The 22,045-nt window shown below is 46.9% G+C and overlaps 1 protein-coding gene across 2 annotated transcripts; it reads right to left on the bottom strand.

Annotated features, from left to right (window-relative positions):
• Positions 1 to 1,475: 1,475 nt before the first annotated feature.
• Positions 1,476 to 21,476, bottom strand: LOC119779184 (palmitoyltransferase ZDHHC5-B-like). 2 transcript variants are annotated; one of them, XM_038278744.1, is made up of 12 exons: positions 21,313 to 21,476; positions 17,052 to 17,173; positions 16,660 to 16,817; positions 15,475 to 15,647; positions 15,275 to 15,377; positions 15,083 to 15,174; positions 12,041 to 12,167; positions 11,737 to 11,839; positions 11,556 to 11,665; positions 8,098 to 9,026; positions 7,986 to 7,992; positions 2,456 to 2,599 (listed from the first exon to the last, which is right to left on the bottom strand). In XM_038278744.1, the coding sequence occupies exons 1-12, from the start codon at positions 21,474 to 21,476 to the stop codon at positions 2,594 to 2,596; spliced, it is 2,094 nt and encodes a 697-aa protein (XP_038134672.1). In that variant the 3' UTR covers positions 2,456 to 2,593. The 2 variants fall into 2 exon arrangements, with proteins under 2 accessions (XP_038134671.1, XP_038134672.1); XM_038278743.1 differs by lacking the exon at positions 7,986 to 7,992 and having other exon boundaries at positions 1,476 to 2,599.
• Positions 21,477 to 22,045: the final 569 nt, after the last annotated feature.

Genomic DNA, 22,045 nt, shown 5'->3' with positions numbered 1-22,045 from the left:
GAAACACAGACTGTAATAAAACTGGATTTAAACTAATATTTTACTTCACTAAAGCTACTAAAAGACCTAAAAATTGTTTTTCCCCATAATTTTCAGTATTTACTGCCTTGGTTTGAGGTGGAATGAGAGCTGGTTAAAGTTAAAGTTTGCTGACCGGAGTTAAAGTCCGGTCAGCAAGGAATAATCAATGGATCACCATTTATACCTAAAACTAATACGTTCTCAGTGATTTAATGAATTTAACGTTAATCAGCTAAAATTAAAAACAATTTTAGTCTTGATCACTGAGTCTGGGAGCGGCCATGTTTGCCCAAACATAGTAACACCTCCCTCCTGCCATCTTCCAGCAGTGATGTCACGGTGCGGTAAGCTCAAGATGACTTGGATAATAGCGTGTTGTGACAAACACCAGATACAGCACTGGGACTTGATCAACAGCCGATACCGCACCGTGACGTCACTAACCAGTAGGTGGCAGTAGTGTTGACAAACATGGATGCCTCCAGTAAAGCACATTCATATGTAAATTACTCTGAATTAAAAACACTTATTTATTGAAGAGGATGGAATAATTTCATATTTAAAGGACTTTCAGAAGGTTGAATTCTGGATATGAGCCGACTTCTCCTTTAATAAGGACCAGAGATGGCAAAAGTACTCACTTTCTGTACTTGAGTAAAAGTACAGATACTTGTGTTAAAAAATACTCTGGTAAAAGTGGAAGTACTGATTAAACTTCTTTACTCAAGTAAAAGTAACAAAGTACAGGCTTGTAAATTTACTTAAAGTATAAAAGTAAAAGTAGAAACCACTTTTTTCATGCCGTTGCCTACATTTTAAATGGATGTCTGCCAATAGGACTAGATCTCCGTTGTGTTCATTTTCAATCATCTCGTCGTCCATGCTACTATGCTAACGCCACCGCCACCAAGCTGCAATGATTTGCCGCCAATGAATACCGCCAAATCTGTCGATTCATCTTGTAGTGGTGCGTCAAATGCAACGTAGATTCCCATCCAATTAGATTGAATTTGGTATTGATGACGTGAAAAATAATAACGGTAACTCCATTGAAATTATTCAAAACTAAAGTAACGAGACAATTTTTTAAAATGTAAGGAGTAGAAAGTACAGATATTTGTGTAAAAATGTAAGGAGTAGAAGTAAAAAGTCGCCATAAAAATAAGTAGTAAAGTAAAGTAAAAATATCAGAAAAATCTACTTGAGTACAGTAACGAAGTATTTGTACTTCGTTACTTCCCATCTCTGATAAGGACCTGCTCCCCACTTCAGAGGATGGATCAACCTTTGGTGAGTTAGTGAAGGAGAAACGCCTCGTCTCCTTTCATCATAACGAATCAGAGAAAAAGATGCAGACTGACAGGAAAGTTGAAGCTGTTTTACTCCAAGCTGCATTCTTTTCATTGAGGCAAACAAACCGTCAGTAACGTCTCAGAAAGAAAACCATCTGCTCCTGCTGTCCACATGTAACCATTTATTTTCAGACTCAGGTTGACACATTACTTTCTATCTGAAACGTTGCTTTACTGCCATCGGCTTCCTGTAGAGATGCAGATTCCTGCTGAAATGTTCCGCCTCCATCAGTGGCTGGATCGGTCAGGGCAGCTCAATGTGGCGTCCAGCTGTGATCCTGGAGAACAGCTGGAACATTTCAGCCAATCAGCCTTCCACTTTCACCCCAAGCTTCAAGACTCAATATTTAAAACTCTCCATTCATTAACAGCTGGGTTACCGTACAAATTGATAAAAAAACATCAAATTAAATAAAAGAAATAAAAAAAAAATACTTGAAATGTTGGTTTTCAAGGCAATTGTTCAGAGAAGGAATTTTGTAGAAAAGTTGCTCGGTCATTCAGAGCCAACACATGTTCAGTGACGTTAGCGTGTTGTTCCTGCGGTGGCCTGTGCAAACACCACATGCTCCTGTCTGCAGACGGCGCCCAGTTCTCCACAAACAAACCCACATGTAGAAATCACATCATTCTGTACAGGCAGGAGTAAAACAGCTAAAGACATCAGGTCCCAATGAGCTTCTGCTGCAGAGGCAGCGCTGTGGGGGCGGAGCCAAACCTCACAGCGATCCTCATCTGGCATCAGACCACAGCTTCTGCAGGAGTCCCTCACTGGGAACTGATCCGCTTCTGCACAGGATTCACTTGTTCAAATAGAAAAGTCCAGTTTGACTGAAGTCCAAAGTGCTCAATTAACCTTAAGGAAAGCTACACTTGGTCAAGGAAGCCCCGCCCCCCAGGACTGGGCCAGATGTCTGATTATTCATGGCTTCTCAGGCTACCAGCCTGGTCCAGGTCCAAACCACACCGTCCAGAAGCTCTGAACAGGAAATCACACAGAAATCTCATAGGTGGTTCCGCCGACGCCCGTCACCTTCTTCACCCCGCCGCCCTGAGGCCTGTGGAGCGGACTTTGTGTCATCGGCGAGCTCGGGTGTTCCGCTCCGGTTCTGCTGGGTGAGGAGGCCAGGTGAGAGGGGGAGGAGGGGGCGGAGCAGGAGGAGGAGGAGGAGAAGGGCTGGCCGCCATTGGTCCGACTCAGAGGGCTGATCCGGATCGGCTCACCTCTGGGTTCATCAGAAGACAAAGAACAGGAGTTAGAGACCGAGACGGATGGAGGCAGAACCTTCCTCTGCCTGGATCCACCCAGAACCTTCCTCTGCCTGGATCCACCCAGAACCTTCCTCTGCCTGGATCCACCCAGAACCTTCCTCTGCTTGGATCCACCCAGAACCTTCCTCTGCCTGGATCCACCCAGAACCTTCCTCTGCCTGGATCCACCCAGAACTTTCCTCTGCCTGGATCTACCCAGAACCTTCCTCTGCCTGGATCCACCCAGAACTTTCCTCTGCCTGGATCTACCCAGAACCTTCCTCTGCCTGGATCCACCCAGAACCTTCCTCTGCCTAAATCCACCCAGAACCTTCCTCTGCCTGGATCCACCCAGAACCTTCCTCTGCCTGGATCCACCCAGAACCTTCCTCTGCCTGGATCCACCCAGAACCTTCCTCTGCCTAAATCCACCCAGAACCTTCCTCTGCCTGGATCCACCCAGAACCTTCCTCTGCCTGGATCCACCCAGAACCTTCCTCTGCCTAAATCCACCCAGAACCTTCCTCTGCCTGGATCCACCCAGAACCTTCCTCTGCCTGGATCCACCCAGAACCTTCCTCTGCCTAAATCCACCCAGAACCTTCCTCTGCCTGGATCCACCCAGAACCTTCCTCTGCCTGGATCCACCCAGAACCTTCCTCTGCCTATATCCACCCAGAACCTTCCTCTGCCTGGATCCACCCAGAACCTTCCTCTGCCTGGATCTACCCAGAACCTTCCTCTGCCTGGGATCTACCCAGAACCTTCCTCTGCCTGGGATCTACCCAGAACCTTCCTCTGCCTGGGATCTACCCAGAACCTTCCTCTGCCTGGGATCCACCCAGAACCTTCCTCTGCCTGGATCCACCCAGAACCTTCCTCTGCCTGGGATCTACCCAGAACCTTCCTCTGCCTGGGATCCACCCAGAACCTTCCTCTGCCTGGATCCACCCAGAACCTTCCTCTGCCTGGGATCCACCCAGAACCTTCCTCTGCCTGGATCTACCCAGAACCTTCCTCTGCCTGGGATCTACCCAGAACCTTCCTCTGCCTGGGATCTACCCAGAACCTTCCTCTGCCTAAATCCACCCAGAACCTGAACCTTCCTCTGCCTAAATCCACCCAGAACCTTCCTCTGCCTGGATCCACCCAGAACCTTCCTCTGCCTAAATCCACCCAGAACCTTCCTCTGCCTGGATCCACCCAGAACGTTCCTCTGCCTGGATCCACCCAGAACCTTCCTCTGCCTAAATCCACCCAGAACCTTCCTCTGCCTAAATCCACCCAGAACCTTCCTCTGCCTGGATCCACCCAGAACCTTCCTCTGCCTAAATCCACCCAGAACCTTCCTCTGCCTAAATCCACCCAGAACCTTCCTCTGCCTGGATCCACCCAGAACCTTCCTCTGCCTGGATCCACCCAGAACCTTCCTCTGCCTGGATCCACCCAGAACCTTCCTCTGCCTATATCCACCCAGAACCTTCCTCTGCCTGGATCCACCCAGAACCTTCCTCTGCCTGGATCTACCCAGAACCTTCCTCTGCCTGGGATCTACCCAGAACCTTCCTCTGCCTGGGATCTACCCAGAACCTTCCTCTGCCTGGATCCACCCAGAACCTTCCTCTGCCTGGATCTACCCAGAACCTTCCTCTGCCTGGGATCTACCCAGAACCTTCCTCTGCCTGGGATCTACCCAGAACCTTCCTCTGCCTGGATCCACCCAGAACCTTCCTCTACCTGGGATCTACCCAGAACCTTCCTCTGCCTGGATCTACCCAGAACCTTCCTCTGCCTGGATCTACCCAGAACCTTCCTCTGCCTGGGATCTACCCAGAACCTTCCTCTGCCTGGGATCTACCCAGAACCTTCCTCTGCCTGGATCTACCCAGAACCTTCCTCTGCCTGGATCTACCCAGAACCTTCCTCTGCCTTGGATCTACCCAGAACCTTCCTCTGCCTGGGATCTACCCAGAACCTTCCTCTGCCTGGATCTACCCAGAACCTTCCTCTGCCTGGATCTACCCAGAACCTTCCTCTGCCTGGGATCTACCCAGAACCTTCCTCTGCCTGGGATCTACCCAGAACCTTCCTCTGCCTGGATCCACCCAGAACCTTCCTCTGCCTGGATCCACCCAGAACCTTCCTCTGCCTGGATCCACCCAGAACCTTCCTCTGCCTGGGATCTACCCAGAACCTTCCTCTGCCTGGATCCACCCAGAACCTTCCTCTGCCTGGATCCACCCAGAACCTTCCTCTGCCTGGATCCACCCAGAACCTTCCTCTGCCTGGATCTACCCAGAACCTTCCTCTGCCTGGATCTACCCAGAACCTTCCTCTGCCTGGGATCTACCCAGAACCTTCCTCTGCCTGGGATCTACCCAGAACCTTCCTCTGCCTGGATCCACCCAGAACCTTCCTCTGCCTGGATCTACCCAGAACCTTCCTCTGCCTGGGATCTACCCAGAACCTTCCTCTGCCTGGGATCTACCCAGAACCTTCCTCTGCCTGGGATCCACCCAGAACCTTTAAAAATCCAGTAACATTCAAATATGGCTGATCTCAGTCAGTCACACCAAAACAACAGGCTTCACTAATCAGCCGCCTGAATTTAAATGATTAAACACAAAACTAAGCAGATTAATTTAGTTCTCCACAGGAATGAAGCGCCCTGAGAGGCCTGTTTGCTGCAGGCGGTAAGTTCACAGCCACTGATGTTTTCAGCTTGTCACCAAAGACACTAAGACAGGAAGAAGTGGACAGAAATGTTGCTAGTCGCCTTAAAAAGCAGGAGTGGCCGCGCTGTTCACTTTGATACTGCTGGGCCAGCAGGGGGCGTGGCCAATGATGACACGAGGCCATGTCATCATCTCATTTAGAAGAAAATCTTTAACCTATTCAGATCCAGAGGAAGGTCAGGGGAAGGTCAGGTAGGTCACCAACCTCAGACATGCAGCATGGCAATGATCGGCTCTCTAAAGCCGGGCATACACTCTACTATGTTTCCAGGCGCTGCACACAGCTACAGCTCTAACTGTGCTACGAAGCTTAAAGGTTTAAAAGCTCGCACTGTACGTTCAGAAACCAACATCGGACTCAGCGCTGAAAGATGGCGCTGGTCGGACTCATCAATCTGGGAGAAGTCCATTGTTTGCGCATGCGCAGTGCTCGCAGTTCTGGCAAATCACCTCGTAGCTCAGCTCCAGCAGCAGGATTTACCCACCAACACCCTCAGGAGGGTCGACTGGATTTCAAACATGTTTGATTTTTCTCTGGTTAGAGGCTGATCACACCTCCTTACCCCCTGTACACTGCACAACGCAGGACGCACCATCAGGCTGAAACTCTATCCAACAGAGTCTTGCACGACTGGAGAATCGGGCCGAAAAGGGAAATAAATCCTACACTGAATGCCCGGCTTTAGAGACCAACCACAGGAAGATAAAGCTGAGTGAAAACGGCACAAACAGACAGAAAGAACAGAGAACATGCAGGATGGAGGAGAGCTACAGAGAGACGTCCTGTCTGAGACACCAGAGGATTTCATGGAACTGGATCTAAACTACGACCAGGATCAGAGTTTTCCCATCTGTGATCAGATCAGGAACTCTAGAACTGCACTGCTTCAGATGGCTCAATATTGGAGTAGCTCTGCTAGCTTCTCTCTCACTCTGATGGTTCCTCCCTTTGTGGATCACAGTTTTTTTTTCTGATGTTTTTTTTTCTGGTTCTGAATGCTGTGAAACTGGAAGGATTTTTACTGATATTTCTTCCTTTTAGGACACTTGTTATGATGTGTAACCAGCTGAAGGAGGTGCAGAGCAGGAGCCAGGAGACTACAGAGGAAGAAGAATTAGAAGCCGTCTCTTCCATTGGTCATCATGGGAAATCTTTAGGAAACTAGTTAGAAGAGCTCCAAGCCCTAAAAGGACCCAGTTTTACTGAAACCTGGCTGCAGGAGCATATCTCTGACTCAGCGTCTCTCTGCCAGGTTTTCTGACCAAATGAGCAGACAGAGATTTAAAGAAGACTGGGAAACTCAAAGGAGGTGGTTGGCAGTGCTTGTCAACAACAGATGTCAAGGACACCTACATCCCTGAAGTAAGACCTCCTCCTGGGAAATCAGATCAGCATCTTGTTTTTCTCTGTTCAGATTATAAACCACTTTATAAGAGACAACCTGCATTAAAAAGAACAGTAAGGAGATGGACACAGGAAGCTGAAGAAGCCCTGCAAGGTTGTTCTGAGGCTACAGACTGGGATGCTCTGTGTCAGCCACATGGAGAGGACATCAAAGCAATGACTGAGTGAGACTGACTACATCAACTCCTGTGTAGAAAACACAAATGAACTAGCAGCTATCAGGACGCCTGAAGTTTGCCATGGAGATGGAGTTGATGATGTCATCATTTATACAAGGCAGACAGCACTGTGAGGATCATGATTCCTCCAGAACATTTAACACCATTCAGCCTGACTGACTTAGAGAGAAACTCCAGCAGACTCAGGTGGAGGCATCAACAACCACCTGGATCACAGACTACCTGACAGACAGACCACAGGCTGTTAGACTGAAGGCTCAGCTGGCTGATCCAGCAGCACAGGAGCACCACAGGGGGCGCTACGCTCTCCATTCCTTTTTCCCTCTATCACCTCTGACTCCCAGGACCAGACAGAGTCCTGCCATCTGCAGAAATACTGGGATGACTCTGCAGTCATTGGGAGAATCAAATTTGGAGCAGAAGCTGAGCACAGAGAGATGGAGGTCTACTTGGTGGCGTGGTGTGGAAACAATCCTCTGATCCTGGATGTCAACAGAACAAGGAGATGATTGGAGGTTTTAGAAGAAACAGGAACAAGTTGAATCCTGTTAAAATCCTGGGAGAAGAAGTGGAGGAGGAGTAGAAATACTCTGGTGTTCTACAGGCAGCTTTGTGGTGAAGATGAGGCGGTCATGCAGCAGCAGGCAGACATGTTGGATCTGATGCTGTTGTTTCTGGGACACATCTGAGGTTAAACCAACTCAGGTCCACATCAGCGCCTTGGAGCCAAAGTTCTGCCCGTCCAGAACAAGCTGGTTATAAACTGGGACGGGTTTTGGTGAGAGGCGCCATTGACCGCATGAGTGGATGGTTCTGTTTGACCCGGTTCTGTCTGACCCGGTTCTGTCTGACCCGGTTCTGTTTGACCCGGTTCTGATTAACCCGGTTCTGATGGAGAGCTGCAGGCTGTTTAGCTACACACCCCGAGCTTCAGCTCTAAATGACCCGATTGGAGCTGTGATGGAGAGGGAAGGCGTCCAGGAACAACAGCATCAGAGGAAACGCTCGCTACGCTCACAGCTGAGGAAGAGGAGGAACTCACAGGAAATCTGGCAGGAGGAAGAGGAGCAGGAGGAAGAGCAGGAGGAGCAGTCAGGCTTTATTAGAGTCAGCAGCAAACCATCAATCAGGTCAAAGGTCAAACCCATACTCACTTTGGTGCTGGTACGGCCCCTCCACCCCCCTCCCCTCCTCCCACGGCGGCGGCGTTCGCTCCAGCTGAAGCCGACGCCTTGCGGACCAACCGGTACTGCATCTCAGCGGCGGCGGCGCTGGAGTACGACAGAGACTTTCCCAGCGGCGGCGGATGTGAGGAGAGGGGCGAGCGGGCGGAGCTGCTGGAGGAGGGGGGGCCCAGGGGGGCGTCTGTGGAGCGGGTCCGGTACGGGTAGGCGTGGTGGGATGGGGCATGGGGGGCGGCGAAGCGGGGAGGGCGGGAGGAGGAGTGGTGGTGGTGGTGGGAGTGGTGATGGTGATGATGGTGATGGTGTGGGGGGGGCGGGGCTGAGGAAAGCAGAGCGGGGGTCTGATTGGCTGCCTCCTTCTCTGGGGGGGGCGGAGGGGATGAGGAGGAGCGGTGGAGGAAGGGGTGGGGGGGGCGGTGGTGATGGGGGGACTGGGAGGACAGGGGTGGGGCTGCTGGGGTGCAGGGCCTCCCTGACCCCCCCGCTTTGTCCTCTCCTGCCAGCAGGCTCTCGTAGGAAAGGCTGCCGTTCCGGGAGGCGTGGTGAGGTGGCGGCGTCTGATTGGCCAGGCTCTTGAAGCTGGTGGAGGCGGTGGTCGCCTCGGAGACGTGGGCGGGGCCCACCGAGGTGTGGGTGGAGCTGGAGGAGCGGGATGCCCCCCCAGAGAGGACCGTGTGGTCGGAGAAGGAAGGGTAGGAGCGGCCCCCCAGGGAGTAGCCAGGCATGCCCCCCCCCTCCCTCCTGTCCCCCACCGGCCCCCCCGCCCCTCTGTCCGAGGACGCCTCCCTTCTGTCCAGGCTGGGCTGGGAGTGGAAGCCAGGCTGCTGGCTGGACTGCATCAGGGAGGAGGTGGAGGAGGAGGAGTCCCTGGCACTGCCCACACTCTCCCCTCGACTCAGCTACATGGGGGGAGGGGGGGCACAGGTTAGAGCCACACATCTAGATCCATCATAGAACCATGTCTTCTAGAAAACAACATCATTACGCTGCTTAGATCAGGATCAAGCTTCTGGAGGAGGGATAGAACAGCATACGCCGTCAGACCAGCATACGCCGTCAGACCAGCATACGCCGTCAAATAGCCAATAGTCAATAAGCATGCGCAAAACGAACAATAGACTCTAACCTACCTCAGTGGGCGTGTTTCCCTGTATTCATGTACAAAACCCCCAAACAATTTGAGGTCAGATCGCCACAGGCTTAAAAAAACAAAAAGGAAGTAATTAAATAGTTTTTTGTACAAAACTAAAGGGATAAACTAAAGGGATCAGCGAGTATCGACTATGGTATGCTGGTCTGATGAGGTATGCTCATCTGACAGAACACCAAACTCAGTGGGATTAAACGTCCATAATTTAAAGACAAAATGGTTTCTCCCTCATTCTTCCCATTCTTCTAGAATCTGCCGTTTTCTCCAGACTCAATAAGAACAAACTGAGCTGTTTGGTTCCTACATGGGAAGCTGAAATCAATAAAAAGCAGCGACAGAGCTCAGAATCTTTTCCTCATGAGGGAGAAAATGTGACCAGAACTAAAACATGACTCCATCAACACCTGGGTTTCTGATTGGAGTTAATGTGAGACTAATCTCTACGCACAGATGATCAGAAGTCTCAGTTTGAGAAAAAAAAATGACCTTGAAGTGTCAGATTAGCTGCATAATTCAGGAAAAAAATTCTCCATAAAATAAGCACTAATTAAAACAAATAAGGGGCAGGTTCTTGATGGACTTGCATCGTAAGAGTCACATGATTGACCAGACGCCATTACTGGCAGAAAACATGAAGAAGAAAACAGAAACTTTATGTTTACTCCATAAATTCATGACACATTTTTCAAATGTATTTCTTACTTATGGTTTATGGCCGCTCACACTGAGCCTGGTTCTACTGGAGGTTTCTTCCTGTTCAAAGGGAGTTTTTCCTCTCCACTGTCGCTACAAGCATGCTTAGTGTGAGGGATTGCTGAAGAGTCAATGAGTCGATGCAATCAACTGGTTTTTCTTAGATAGAAAACTTGGATTCAATCTGACTGGATGATCTGGTGAACTGGAAAGTGCCTTGAGATGACATGTACATCGAGTATATTCTATTCAGTTTATTTCTATAGCTCTAATTCACAACATGTCATCTCTAACTTTCCAGTTCACCAGATCATCCAGTCAGATTGATTCAAAGTTTTCTATCTAAGGAAAACCAGCTGATTGCATCGACTCATTGACTCTTCAGCAATCCCTCACACTAAGCATGCTTGTAGCGACAGTGGAGAGGAAAAACTCCCTTTGAACAGGAAGAAACCTCCAGCAGAACCAGGCTCAGTGTGAGCGGCCATCTGCTGAGGCCCACTGGGGTTCAAGGAGACAGAAGCAGACATAGAAAAAGAAGCATAGATACAAAAGGCAACTGTCAACCAGCTCCACAGGCGGCCCCGTCCAGGAAACACACAGCCAATTATGTTACTGAAATGTCTTTAGATGCTCTAATAGGTGTGATTTGATGTTCAGAGGTTTCACAGGCATTCTCTAAACTTGGCAATGTTCTCAAATTTATCACTTTTTGTGCTTCTTTAAAATTCCAATCAGATAAAGATCAGTGCAAAGAGTATGGAGATGATCTGATAATGCTTTAATTTTTGGACATTTCCACTTTTTATTGGTAATTTTAGGTCAATTTCTTTTTTCATGCTACATTTTTTTTAATCATGCACAAAAGAGCCCTTTATATTTAGCATTTTATTTAGCATTGCCTGTTTTTTGCTGTATTTCCTGTTTTGTTAAAGTTCTAATACTGACACCGATTTGAAACCAAAAGTTTGAATGAGGATATCAGTGCAATTTTATGCACTCTATTGATTTGAAGGTAATTTAAACATATTGTGGTATATATGGTATATGGCGATACAGCCCAAATATAGGGTTATATTAGAGTTTCTTCATAAGGCCCAGCCGTAGCGCTTCCCTGATGGAGGCTCAGCTCAGCGTCTTTATTTCGATGAGTTCAGGGGATTTATTAGAAAGCAAACAGTCTGCAGAGGAAGAGAGCAGCACACATGGACGGAGAGGATGAAGGTAGTTAGGAGGACGTTATAAACCAATGATAGGAGGCCGCTCTAACAGAGAGGAAGACTATGGTAGGTGAAGGAAGGTCCTTTCTTCTGGTTACTGCTGGGAAGTCAGGAGGATCCGGATCAGACATGAGCACAGATACAGCCATTAACGATGAGGCTAGATGAGCTAGGACTCCATGTTTGGATCAAACAGAAAGGGAGGGGGGGTTCTTAAAATAATCACTTACTGAAACTGATCAAAAGAAAGCCACTGAGTTACCAAACCAAGGAGGCAAGAGGAGATCAGAGGAAAAAACGGAGCCGTGTTAGACTGATGGAACGAGGAAGCAGAAACCGGTTCCGCCTGCAGCCCTGAGCCTTACCTGGTTGGCGTAAGCATGGGTGAGCGTGGCGTGGTTCTTCCCCGGGCTGTAGGTGGGCCTGTACTTGTACATGGTGGGGGTGGGAGGGGCTTTGTTCAGCAGGCTGCACTCTGCAGGAAACGGAGACGTTTCAGAGGCGGTCTGAGGAGGAGAGGCGGCTGCGGTGACCTCATCCCCTTACCTTCCATGTTCCTGATTCCAGGGTAACGCAGCTCGGGTTTGGGAGGAGGAGGGGGCTCAGCGTCACACGACTGACTCTCCATCATCTCAAGGCTGGACTTGGACTGGAAGACAGAGGGGACATGAGACCAAGGAACCGAACGGAGGAAATCTCATCGTTTAGCATTTAAAGGTCCGACTGATGATTTGAAGGCGGATTCTTCCACAGCATTAAAGTGATGCGTGGAAAACAGCTGTTAGGAAGGAGACTGTAAGGGTTGGACCAGCGATGAGCTCTAAATGCTAACAGAGCAGCAGTGTCTCACCCTGTGCATGTCTCCCTGGATGCCGTTGTCCAGGATCTTGGCTGCCAGCTGAGCCTCGGTGAGCTGCAGCCGCAGAAATGGAGGTTGAACACTCACGCTTTGCACACACGCCTTCCTGCCCAGATACCTGCACAGACAGCAGCACTCATTAGCACACTGATGGCTCCAGGCAGAAGCACAGCCAGCAAACACGCCGATTCCTCATTCACATCTCCCCCTAAATGTTCACCTTATGTTTACCTTATTTATTGGATGCATCCAAAAATATCAAAGATATTTTCAATTTAAACATAGAAATAAAATAATACATTATAACAGGGTTTATAGAGGAATGATTAACTTAATTAATTTAAAGATTTTTAATGCTCTTAGAAATTATTTTAAAGCCATCAACAAATACCCATGACTCTCATATATACACGGCAAATTCCTTCATCTTTTCCGTCGACAGGCTGTAATTCCCCAATTTCCAGCCACTTTTGTTGAAATGAGCATTTTCCCCATTCTCTAGCCTTTTCTGAACATTCCGGATCAACCGGAAGCAGTTCCGTGCAAATATATCGCAATATATTTGCAAATATATATATATTATTTAATAAATTTTTTTTATAAACTTTTTTTTTTCTAAATAAAGCATTTTTAATGTCAAAATCATCACATTTAATGAATTTTAATGGCAAAATAAAAAAATAAAAAATTTATTTAATGACTTTTAATGACCCGCAGACACCCAGTATAACTTGAAATAAATTAAATTATATTATTGCTCTCATCAAATCCATTCAGTTTAGTCTGTCCAATCAGCTGCCTGTAATGGCTTTAAATGTCCAGCAGGTGTCAGTATCCTGTGAGACAGAATCAAAGCAGCATCAATACAGTTTGGCTTCAAGATGCTTCAGTAACATTTACTATTGAGTTGATGTGAAAAGTAAATTTCTCCACTGTGAGATCAATAAAGTCTATTTTATCTTTTCTGAAATTATATATATATATATATATATATATATATATATATATATATATATATATCAATATATACAGGTGCTGGTCATAAAATTAGAATATCATGAAAAAGTAGATTGATTTCAGTAATTCCATTTAAAAAGTGAAACTTGTATATTATATTCATACATTACATACAAACTCATATATTTCAGATGTTTATTTTGTTTAATTTTGATGATTACAAATGACAACAAATGAAAATCTCAAATTCATCATATCAGAAAATTAGAATATTGTGAAAAGGTTCAAAATTGATGGCCCCTGGTGCCACACTCTAATCAGCTAATTAACTCAAACCACCTGCAAAAGCCTTTAAATGGTCTTTCAGTCTAGTTCTATAGGCTACACAATCATGGGGAAGACTGCTGACTTGACAGTTGTCCAAAAGACGACCATCGACACCTTGCACAAGGAGGGCAAGACACAAAAGGTCATCGCTAAAGAGGCTGGCTGTTCACAGAGCTCAGTGTCCAAGCACATTAATAGAGAGGCGAAGGGAAGGAAAAGATGTGGTCGAAAAAAGTGTACAAGCAAGAGAGATAACCGCACCCTGGAGAGGATTGTGAAACAAAACCCATTCAAAAATGTGGGGGAGATTCACAAAGAGTGGACTGCAGCTGGAGTGAGTGCTTCAAGAACCACCACACACAGACGTATGAAAGACATGGGTTTCTGCTGTCGCATTCCTTGTGTCAAGCCACTCTTGAACCACAGACAGCGTCAGAAGCGTCTTGCCTGGGCTAAAGAGAAACAGGACTGGACTGCTGGTGAGTGGTCCAAAGTCATGTTCTCTGATGAAAGTAAATTTTGCATTTCCTTTGGAAATCAAGGTCCCAGAGTCTGGAGGAAAAGAAGAGAGGCACTTCATCCACGTTGCTTGAAGTCCAGTGTAAAGTTTCCACAGTCAGTGATGGTTTGGGGTGCCATGTCATCTGCTGGTGTTGGTCCATTGTGTTTTCTGAGGTCCAGGGTCAACGCAGCCACATACCAGGAAGTTTTAGAGCACTTCATGCTTCCTGCAGCTGACCAACTTTTTGGAGATGCAGATTTCATTTTCCAACAGGACTTGGCACCTGCACACAGTGCCAAAGCTACCAGTACCTGGTTGAAGGACCATGGTATCCCTGTTCTTAATTGGCCAGCAAACTCTCCTGACCTTAACCCCATAGAAAATCTATGGGGTATTGTGAAGAAGAAGATGCAATACACCAGACCCAACAATTCAGAAGAGCTAAAAGCCACTATTAGAGCAACCTGGGCTATCATAACACCTGAGCAGTGCCACAGACTGATCGACTCCATGCCACGCCGCATTGCTGCAGTAATACAGGCCAAAGGAGGCCCAACTAAATACTGAGTGCTGTACATGCTCATACTTTTCATGTTCATACTTTTCAGTTGGCCAACATTTCTATAAATCCTTTGTTTTTATTGGTCTTCAGTAATATTCTAATTTTCTGATATGATGAATTTGGGATTTTCATTTGTTGTCATTTGTAATCATCAAAATTAAACAAAATAAACATCTGAAATATATGAGTTTGTATGTAATGTATGAATATAATATACAAGTTTCACTTTTTAAATGGAATTACTGAAATCAATCTACTTTTTCATGATATTCTAATTTTATGACCAGCACCTGTATATATATTTTTTAATTTATTTATTTTTTTCAGTCAAGCTAATAAATGTCAACATGGCCTACTGTAGCCTGCCCCCATGGCTCATCTAAAAAGTTCAGTTCTCTATTTTTCGTTCTTTCCTTGTAAATAATGAATCTTGGTCCTTTAACCAGATCCTCTGGCTAGCTGCAGCTAGTGAGAGGATCTCTCTTCACAAACCTATTTGAAGTAACTAGCGCCACCTAAATGGATGAAGTGTATTTTCCCTGTTTAAAGGGGAAGACCAATACTGGGAGCATCTGATTTACTTTTTAAAATCTTTTTATTGCGATTATTTTGGAAATGTTCCGCCCTGATTCCCTGACTTTCATGTTGTGAATAGAAACAATCCAGTCCCTCAAATTTTACTCACCTGGGCGCCTGAGAGCTGCAGAGGACATGGGAGACATTCCTCCAACAGCCATTGGTGAACGGATTCACCCCCCCTCGGAACTTTCCAGTCACCTGACGGCGGAGTGAGAGCAGATGATGAAGAACGGGACATCCTCAGACCTCGTCACCAAACTGAACACTTAGCATGGAATCAGGGGGCAGGGGTTCCTACCTGCTCGTTGGTTGTTCTGCCTCTGGCCACCAGCACCACATGGAAACCAGTGAGCCCAGCAACAGGGATGAAGAACAAGCCTGCCACACACATTACAGCCAGCCTGGGAGCAGCGGGAGTCAAGGAGCACGTCTGCACAGCGCAGGCCTGCGGGGGATCGCTGGATCTCTGCTAGAAACCAGATAGAGCTGAAAGGATACGTAACGATGGCGTGGAGGTGGTCGATGTTCTTCTGGTGGTAGAGGATGAAGAGCAGTCCGAACCCAAACACGGCCATGATGTGAGCCGTCAGAGACAGCAGGAACAGGAAGAAGTAGCGGTAGTTCCTCCTGCCGATGCAGTTATTCACCCACGGACAGTGATGGTCGAACTCCTGCAACCAGAAACAGGATTCTAACTTTATCTACGTGTTCAGCTCACTGAGCAGCAGAGGGAAAACCAGCAGGCTGTAGCTCTACTGCTCCAAGTTGACCAATTCTAAACAAAACACAGTCAACTACTCTTATATAACCAAGAAAAATCTGCTTCTTTCCTCAGCTCCATTCTCTCCCAGAGAGCCAGCTATTTAGTCAATGTCTGCTCCTCTGATGCTTTCTGAATGTTTGGACAGGATTACTAGATGTGACAGGTGTTAACCTGTCCTAATCAGCTGAGGTCATCACAGGCCGTAGAAACATATTCAGGAAGATGAGAGGGAGAGTTTGGAGCTCCAAGGAGAAAAGACTCAATATGGATCCTTCCATGATGGCCAGGACAGAACCTGGACATTACAGGATGAGACGGGATCAGGAGAGGACACGACAGGATGGATAGGATGGTGCCAGAACATGACAGGACAGAAGAGGACAGGATGGACTGGACGGTTTAGAACAGGACAGTAAAGAGGGGACAGAACATGATTGGACGGGACAGAAAGAATGAAACAGTATAGAACGGGAGAGGACAAGACGGGAAGAGATAGGACTGTACAAGACGAGACGGGACAGAACAGGATGGTACAGAATGGGACAGAAAGGGATGGTGTAGAATGAAACAGTATAGAACGGGAGGGGACAGGACGGGACGTGATGGGACGGTACAGAACTGGACATGGCCCAGTGTACCACCTTATCTGTAGGTTCTGTCCTGAGACGGACCTGCAGAAAGCCTTACATTAAAGGTTTGTCTTTAAGAATCCCTGATAGAGGACAGGGGAGCATCCTGATCAACAGAAGAGCCATAAAAGCAGCACCATGGAATAAAGGAGGTGTTACTGTAGGTTAACACTTTCAGGACATTTTCCTGCCCTGGGAGTCTCCTCATGAGGCTGCTGCCACTTTAATTGGGCTAGACAAACACTGCTGTGTGTGAAAACGGCTGCTGTGGGGCGGTGTCTTTGAACGCACCTCGACACAGTTGTCACAGACGGAGCAGTGGGAGCAACGTGGGGGTCTGTAGAAGCGACAGGTTGAACACCATTTCATCCTGACCTGGATCCCCCTGATCTCCACCGTCTTGTAGAGCGGAGCACGGAAGTCATCCTCTTTGTCCTCGTCTTCTTCCGCTGCACGCACAGCAAATACCTCATCAGTATCTCACTACAGTCAGCACACACTTCTGTACCAGCAGCAGAATGATTTACACAACTAAAATAGGTAGCTACTTCTTTAGTGAGAAACCGTCTATCCGACCAGGCGCTGTGGATTAGACTCTGAATTGTCTGAATAAACAGTCCGCTTCAATCTGAAAAACATTTATCTGGAGACAAACCAATAAGTTGATGCTTTTATAAACTCACCCCTTGGGAAGATGCCGGGGTCCATGAATGTGGCCATGCAGAAGTTAGCCAACACAAACAGAAAGATAACTCCATTGTAGATTGGAATGGCAACAGAGAAGCGCTCCGAGAGCCACGGACACCTGGAACACCGACAGCGACTCGTCAGACAGATATCAGGTGGAAGCACCAACACATCGCAGGCAGAGAAAATGAGCACTGAGGCACGCCGCTGAGCTGGGCGGCTTATCTGGCATTTATTTTTCAGTCAGAGGTACCTTCTATGATGCTGAAGCTCTAAAATCTCACACCTGTAAAGTCTGGCTCCATTATATTTCTACCAAAAACATTATCTCCTTTCAACTCACCATCCCTGTATTTGGCATTAAGAGTACTGCATACTCCATAGTGTTGCACCGATACCAGTAATGGGCGGGGCCTCGATCCAACACTAAAATGGTGCTATCGCTGTCAATAGCAACAAATAGGGCCGATACCATTTTGACAGCCGGAAGTTTCTTCAACTATTGTCACCCATTCCAGGTAGGCAATAAAAAGTTCTACTGGATTCACTTTGTTTTAGTCTTTTTCCTGCTTCACAAAGGTAGGCAGCAGCTTGACAAAGCCATGATGGCAATTATTTTACATCCAAGTAGGATGCAGTTCTTCATATGGTGGTATGATTGGCCGATTCTGCACAGCCAGGTATCGGGTATCGGGGCCAAATTGGCATTGCTGCAACACTAATACTCAATGAGATTAGATCCTATCAAACTGAGCTACACTATGAAGTGTTATTTATTGATCTCTTTTCAGGAAAAAGAACAGGAGAGACGAGGCTTTCAGGTGTGATGCTGGAGAAGATTCTCAGTCATCCAGGTCACAGTCATCCAAAAAAAGCCAATCCACTGGACTTTGTTTGAAGACGTTTCTCTTCCATCCAGGAAGCTTTTTCAGTTCAAAATGTCAGAAATAGCGTTTAGTTCCAGGTTTTATACAGTAGCCCAACAAAGCCTCGCTTTTGTTTAGAAACATGCTAAATGGAGAAATCACCTGAATGGACAGGTGTGGGAACGTCACCCATTCCAAAGGGGTGGACCCGTTCGTACGTTTCAATTTGCATGTTTTCTAAACAAAAACAAGTATATAATGTATATGTGTTATACATGTATATAACATTTACATCATCAGTTTTGGCACATTGGTATTATTATACACCATTAACACATTCATTTTATTGTGATGGATTTGTATAATATGTTACATTACATCATTTATAGGCTTCATAATGACTATGCAATGTGATGTGACTATTATTTTATTATAAGTTACAGTAATCTACTGATGCTATGAAACAGCCGGTGTCAAAGTGATGAATTTATCTTTATTTTAAAAGTCTTAAGACCCTCTGAAAATGAGATAATCATCGTTGTTTGATGCTGCAGTGTATTGTTTATACTGAGACCAGTCTAACTAGGGAGTACCAATATGGTGGCCGGTGGCTTCATTTCAACCCTGACGGGCTATCAGAGATCCAGGGAACAAATAGAGATCAGTGATCCTGTGTGTTTTATTATATTGTTGCAACATCAATGCCTGTATTGCTCTGTGAGAGTAAACCTTTCCTACATATCAGGAAGTATCACCAGCAGTCACTCTGAGCATCATGGAGGACATGAAGACTGAGTACTGCACGGTGCAGGAACCAACAGAGGCTCACCTGAAAGAGGAGGTGCTGAACAGACGGGCTGAGGCCTGTGGATGTAAGGGTTTTAAAGGTCTTTAAGCTGCTGCGTGAAATCAAGGCCTTTCTGAAGCTCCGATGTACAGAAAGTGATCAAGATGGAGCTCTGTTTGCAAAACTACCTTAAATAGAACTAGAAAGTCCTTTAAAGGGATAGTTCGGTATTTTTGACATGAATCTGTATGGCATCCCGATCACAAGCGGCATGCAATCACACTGACTTACCCCTGGCAGCGTCCTGTGAGCAGAGTTATCGTCCAGTTTTGGTCAAGCCGAAAGTAGTCCGCCGCGGAAGGAGACATGGCTGTTGTTGGGCTCGCTGTCTGAATGACGGCGCGCACTGATACGAACAGAGAGAAAATAGGACCAATTGATAACGACGTGTGACTTTTTCAACTACAATGTTTTTGGGATGCGAAAATATCACTCTTTTGGACACATAATGTTTTGGGAAGAGAAACGTTTTATTTCGCTGTACCTAAAAACCTGCAGGACTACTTTCGGCTTGACCAAAACTGGACGATAACTCTGCTCACAGGACGCTGCCAGGGGTAAGTCAGTGTGATTGCATGCCGCTGGTGATCGGGATGCCATACAGATTCATGTCAAAAATACCGAACTATCCCTTTAATGAAGGGGGAGGGTTGGTCTAGTGGTTAGAGCAGTGTGTTTGTGCTCTGAGAAGGTTGCAAGTACCTGCTTTGATCCCCACAGCCTCCACTCTGGGTCCCTGAGCAAGACCCTTAACCCCCCACTGCTCCCTGGGCGCTGCACAATGGCGGCCCACTGCTCCCCAAGGGGAGGGGCTAAATGCAGAGATAATTTCTCCAATGTGAGTTCAACAAAGTTCTATTATCATTATTATCTAATTAAAGGTTTTAGCAGAAGTCTTATTTTCACTGGTGAAACGAGGTTGGAAGTTTATTCCAGATGTGTTGTTTTGCCAGGCTTTTTCCATGTTTCCAGAAGTAAGTTAGAAAGTCAAAGAAAGGGGGGGTTGGGGGCATGAAGAGCAGAAAAAATGAAAGATAAAGAAAACCAGCAGGTGAAATACGAGAGTTCTCCAAAACAGGATCTATTAGCAGGACTTTCTCGACCCCGGGTGAAACTCCGCCATGTTTATCCATCCTGTGAGAGGATAAACGAGGAGAAGAGGAGGGGTGGGGTAATGGCAGGCTGGGCGATGGGCTTTTGTCAGGGTGACAGATGTTGGCCTATTTTCTCTTTCCTAATCCAAAGCACAGAGCAAACTGCCCCCCCACACTGACCACACATATTAGCGCTCCCACACACATGCCTTCATGCAAAGAGGCAGACCTCTGCATGCACACACACCTTTCCATCTGATTTTCTCCCACCAATGCTCTTTTAGCCTTTATCTTTCAGGCAAACAGCCACGCAGAATGGAGGTGTTAGCACACTGCTGCCCCCTGCTGGAGCAGCAGGAAACCCCAGGTTTAACCCATGAGAAGGAGCCAGTTCCAGTGATTCAGGGTTTTCATCACCCTGCCTCCTGTGCACCTCCCTCTGGAGGTGTTTTTCAGGTTGTCCTACTAAAGGGAAAAACGTTGTCTGAATCTGAAAACAAAAAACTTTAGTCAGCCGGTACTTTTGACCAGTATTAGTTTTGTTCTGAAATCGGCTCATAAGTAACACACACATTTCCTTTACTTCCACTTACTATGGATGTTTTCTTTGATTTGTTACAACCTGCGGCTCTGTAGCCACATGTGGCTCTATGAAGCCTCGACAACAGCGCTTAAAGTTCGCTCAGATTCAAAACTCAAACTTCTGTAAGTATTTTGAATATGAAATGATTCCATACTGTTCAATAAATGATAAGTGTTTTTTAATTTAAAGTAATGTTTGTCAAAGAACACTACTGCCACCTCCTGTGATGTCACGGTGTGGTATCGGCTGTTGATCAAGTCCCAGTGCTGTATCTATCTCAGCGGAGTCAGCGGGATCTAGCTCACGGTTGATCCGATGGAGGGACTCTGATTTGGGCCGGCGTCTCCAGGAGCAGCTGGGAGATGCTGGGTGGGGTCGGATCAACCGTGATCCCGCTGACTCCGCTGATCCTGAATATCCAACTTCTAACCAACCGGAATGTTTATGCAGGACGGCTTTTAACAAAATCACATTACTGATGTGTGGAATTCCCACTATAGCAGCTTAGATGGTTTAACATTATGCTAGATTTTCACTGTGTTTGTTAACTGCAGAGCACACAGTGACTGTCATAAAGCAGGAGTTTTCAGGTTTGTAATGAATATCTCTGTAGCCTCTGTAGTCTTCTCTGTCAGCAGAATCATTTCTGGTTATCCAGTAATCACTAACAGCAACATTCCTGAATTAGCTTTTTAGGAGTGAATGGAGGAGCAGCTGTTGGAAACATTGTCCTGGACTTCATGAGCTAATTTGCTAACGGGTTTAGGGCTAAGTTGGTTATTTGGTTTAGTCCAGGGTTAGTCATGTGTTGGTTAGGGTCAGCAACGTGTGGGGGCGGGGGGGCGTCAGTGACTGAGCATGACTTACGTGAAGCAGAAGAACAGCGTGGTGGATCCGACCAGGAAGAAGGTGGCTGCTGAAACAGGGACGTAGCGGGAAGGTCTGAGGGGCCTGCTGGGCGGGACCACGGCATGTGGGAGGGGGGAAGAGGAGGGGCCCCGCCCTCCGCTCTTACTGCTGCTACCGGGCATCACTGTCAGCTAGGAGCGCTGCTTCTGCTCATCAACAATGTCAGGGAATCGCTCACTGAGGCTCATTCCAGGGTGTGTGTGTGTGTGTGTGTGGGTGTGTGTGTGTGTGTGTGTGGGTGTGTGTGTGTGTGGGTGTGTGTGTGTGGGGGGGGGGGGGCCTGTTCTGATGAGCACAGGACAGATTTAGATTTTTTTTTTAAAAAGGCGTCAAAGAGGTTAGTCTGCAAGTTTGATGAGAGGATCAGCAAACTGTTCGACAGCAATAAGAAGCTTTCTCATTCAGAGGAACTCGAAGTATTTTGGTCATCAGCAGCTCTATAGCGACGGTTCCCTCAGCTGGATCGGTCTGTAGATATATAGAGAATAGATGGAGGCAGAGGTAGAGCTGTCCTGGGACCGAGAACCAGAGGATGGACAAACAGAGGAATGCTTTGAGGCTGACTGGTCTCCTTTATCTGGATCCTCCTTCAGACTGGATGGACTAGCTTAGCCATCCGCATTCACTTTGCTTAAAAACGGATATTTTATGCCAAATAAACAAACTCTTACAAAAAGAAATAGATAAAAAG

This window comes from Cyprinodon tularosa, unplaced genomic scaffold (genome assembly GCF_016077235.1).
Source record: "Cyprinodon tularosa strain WSP-4 unplaced genomic scaffold, ASM1607723v1 ctg1434, whole genome shotgun sequence".
NCBI lineage: Eukaryota > Metazoa > Chordata > Actinopteri > Cyprinodontiformes > Cyprinodontidae > Cyprinodon > Cyprinodon tularosa.
Note: the sequence above shows the minus strand (reverse complement) of the source record. Positions and strands in the feature narration are given on the sequence as shown.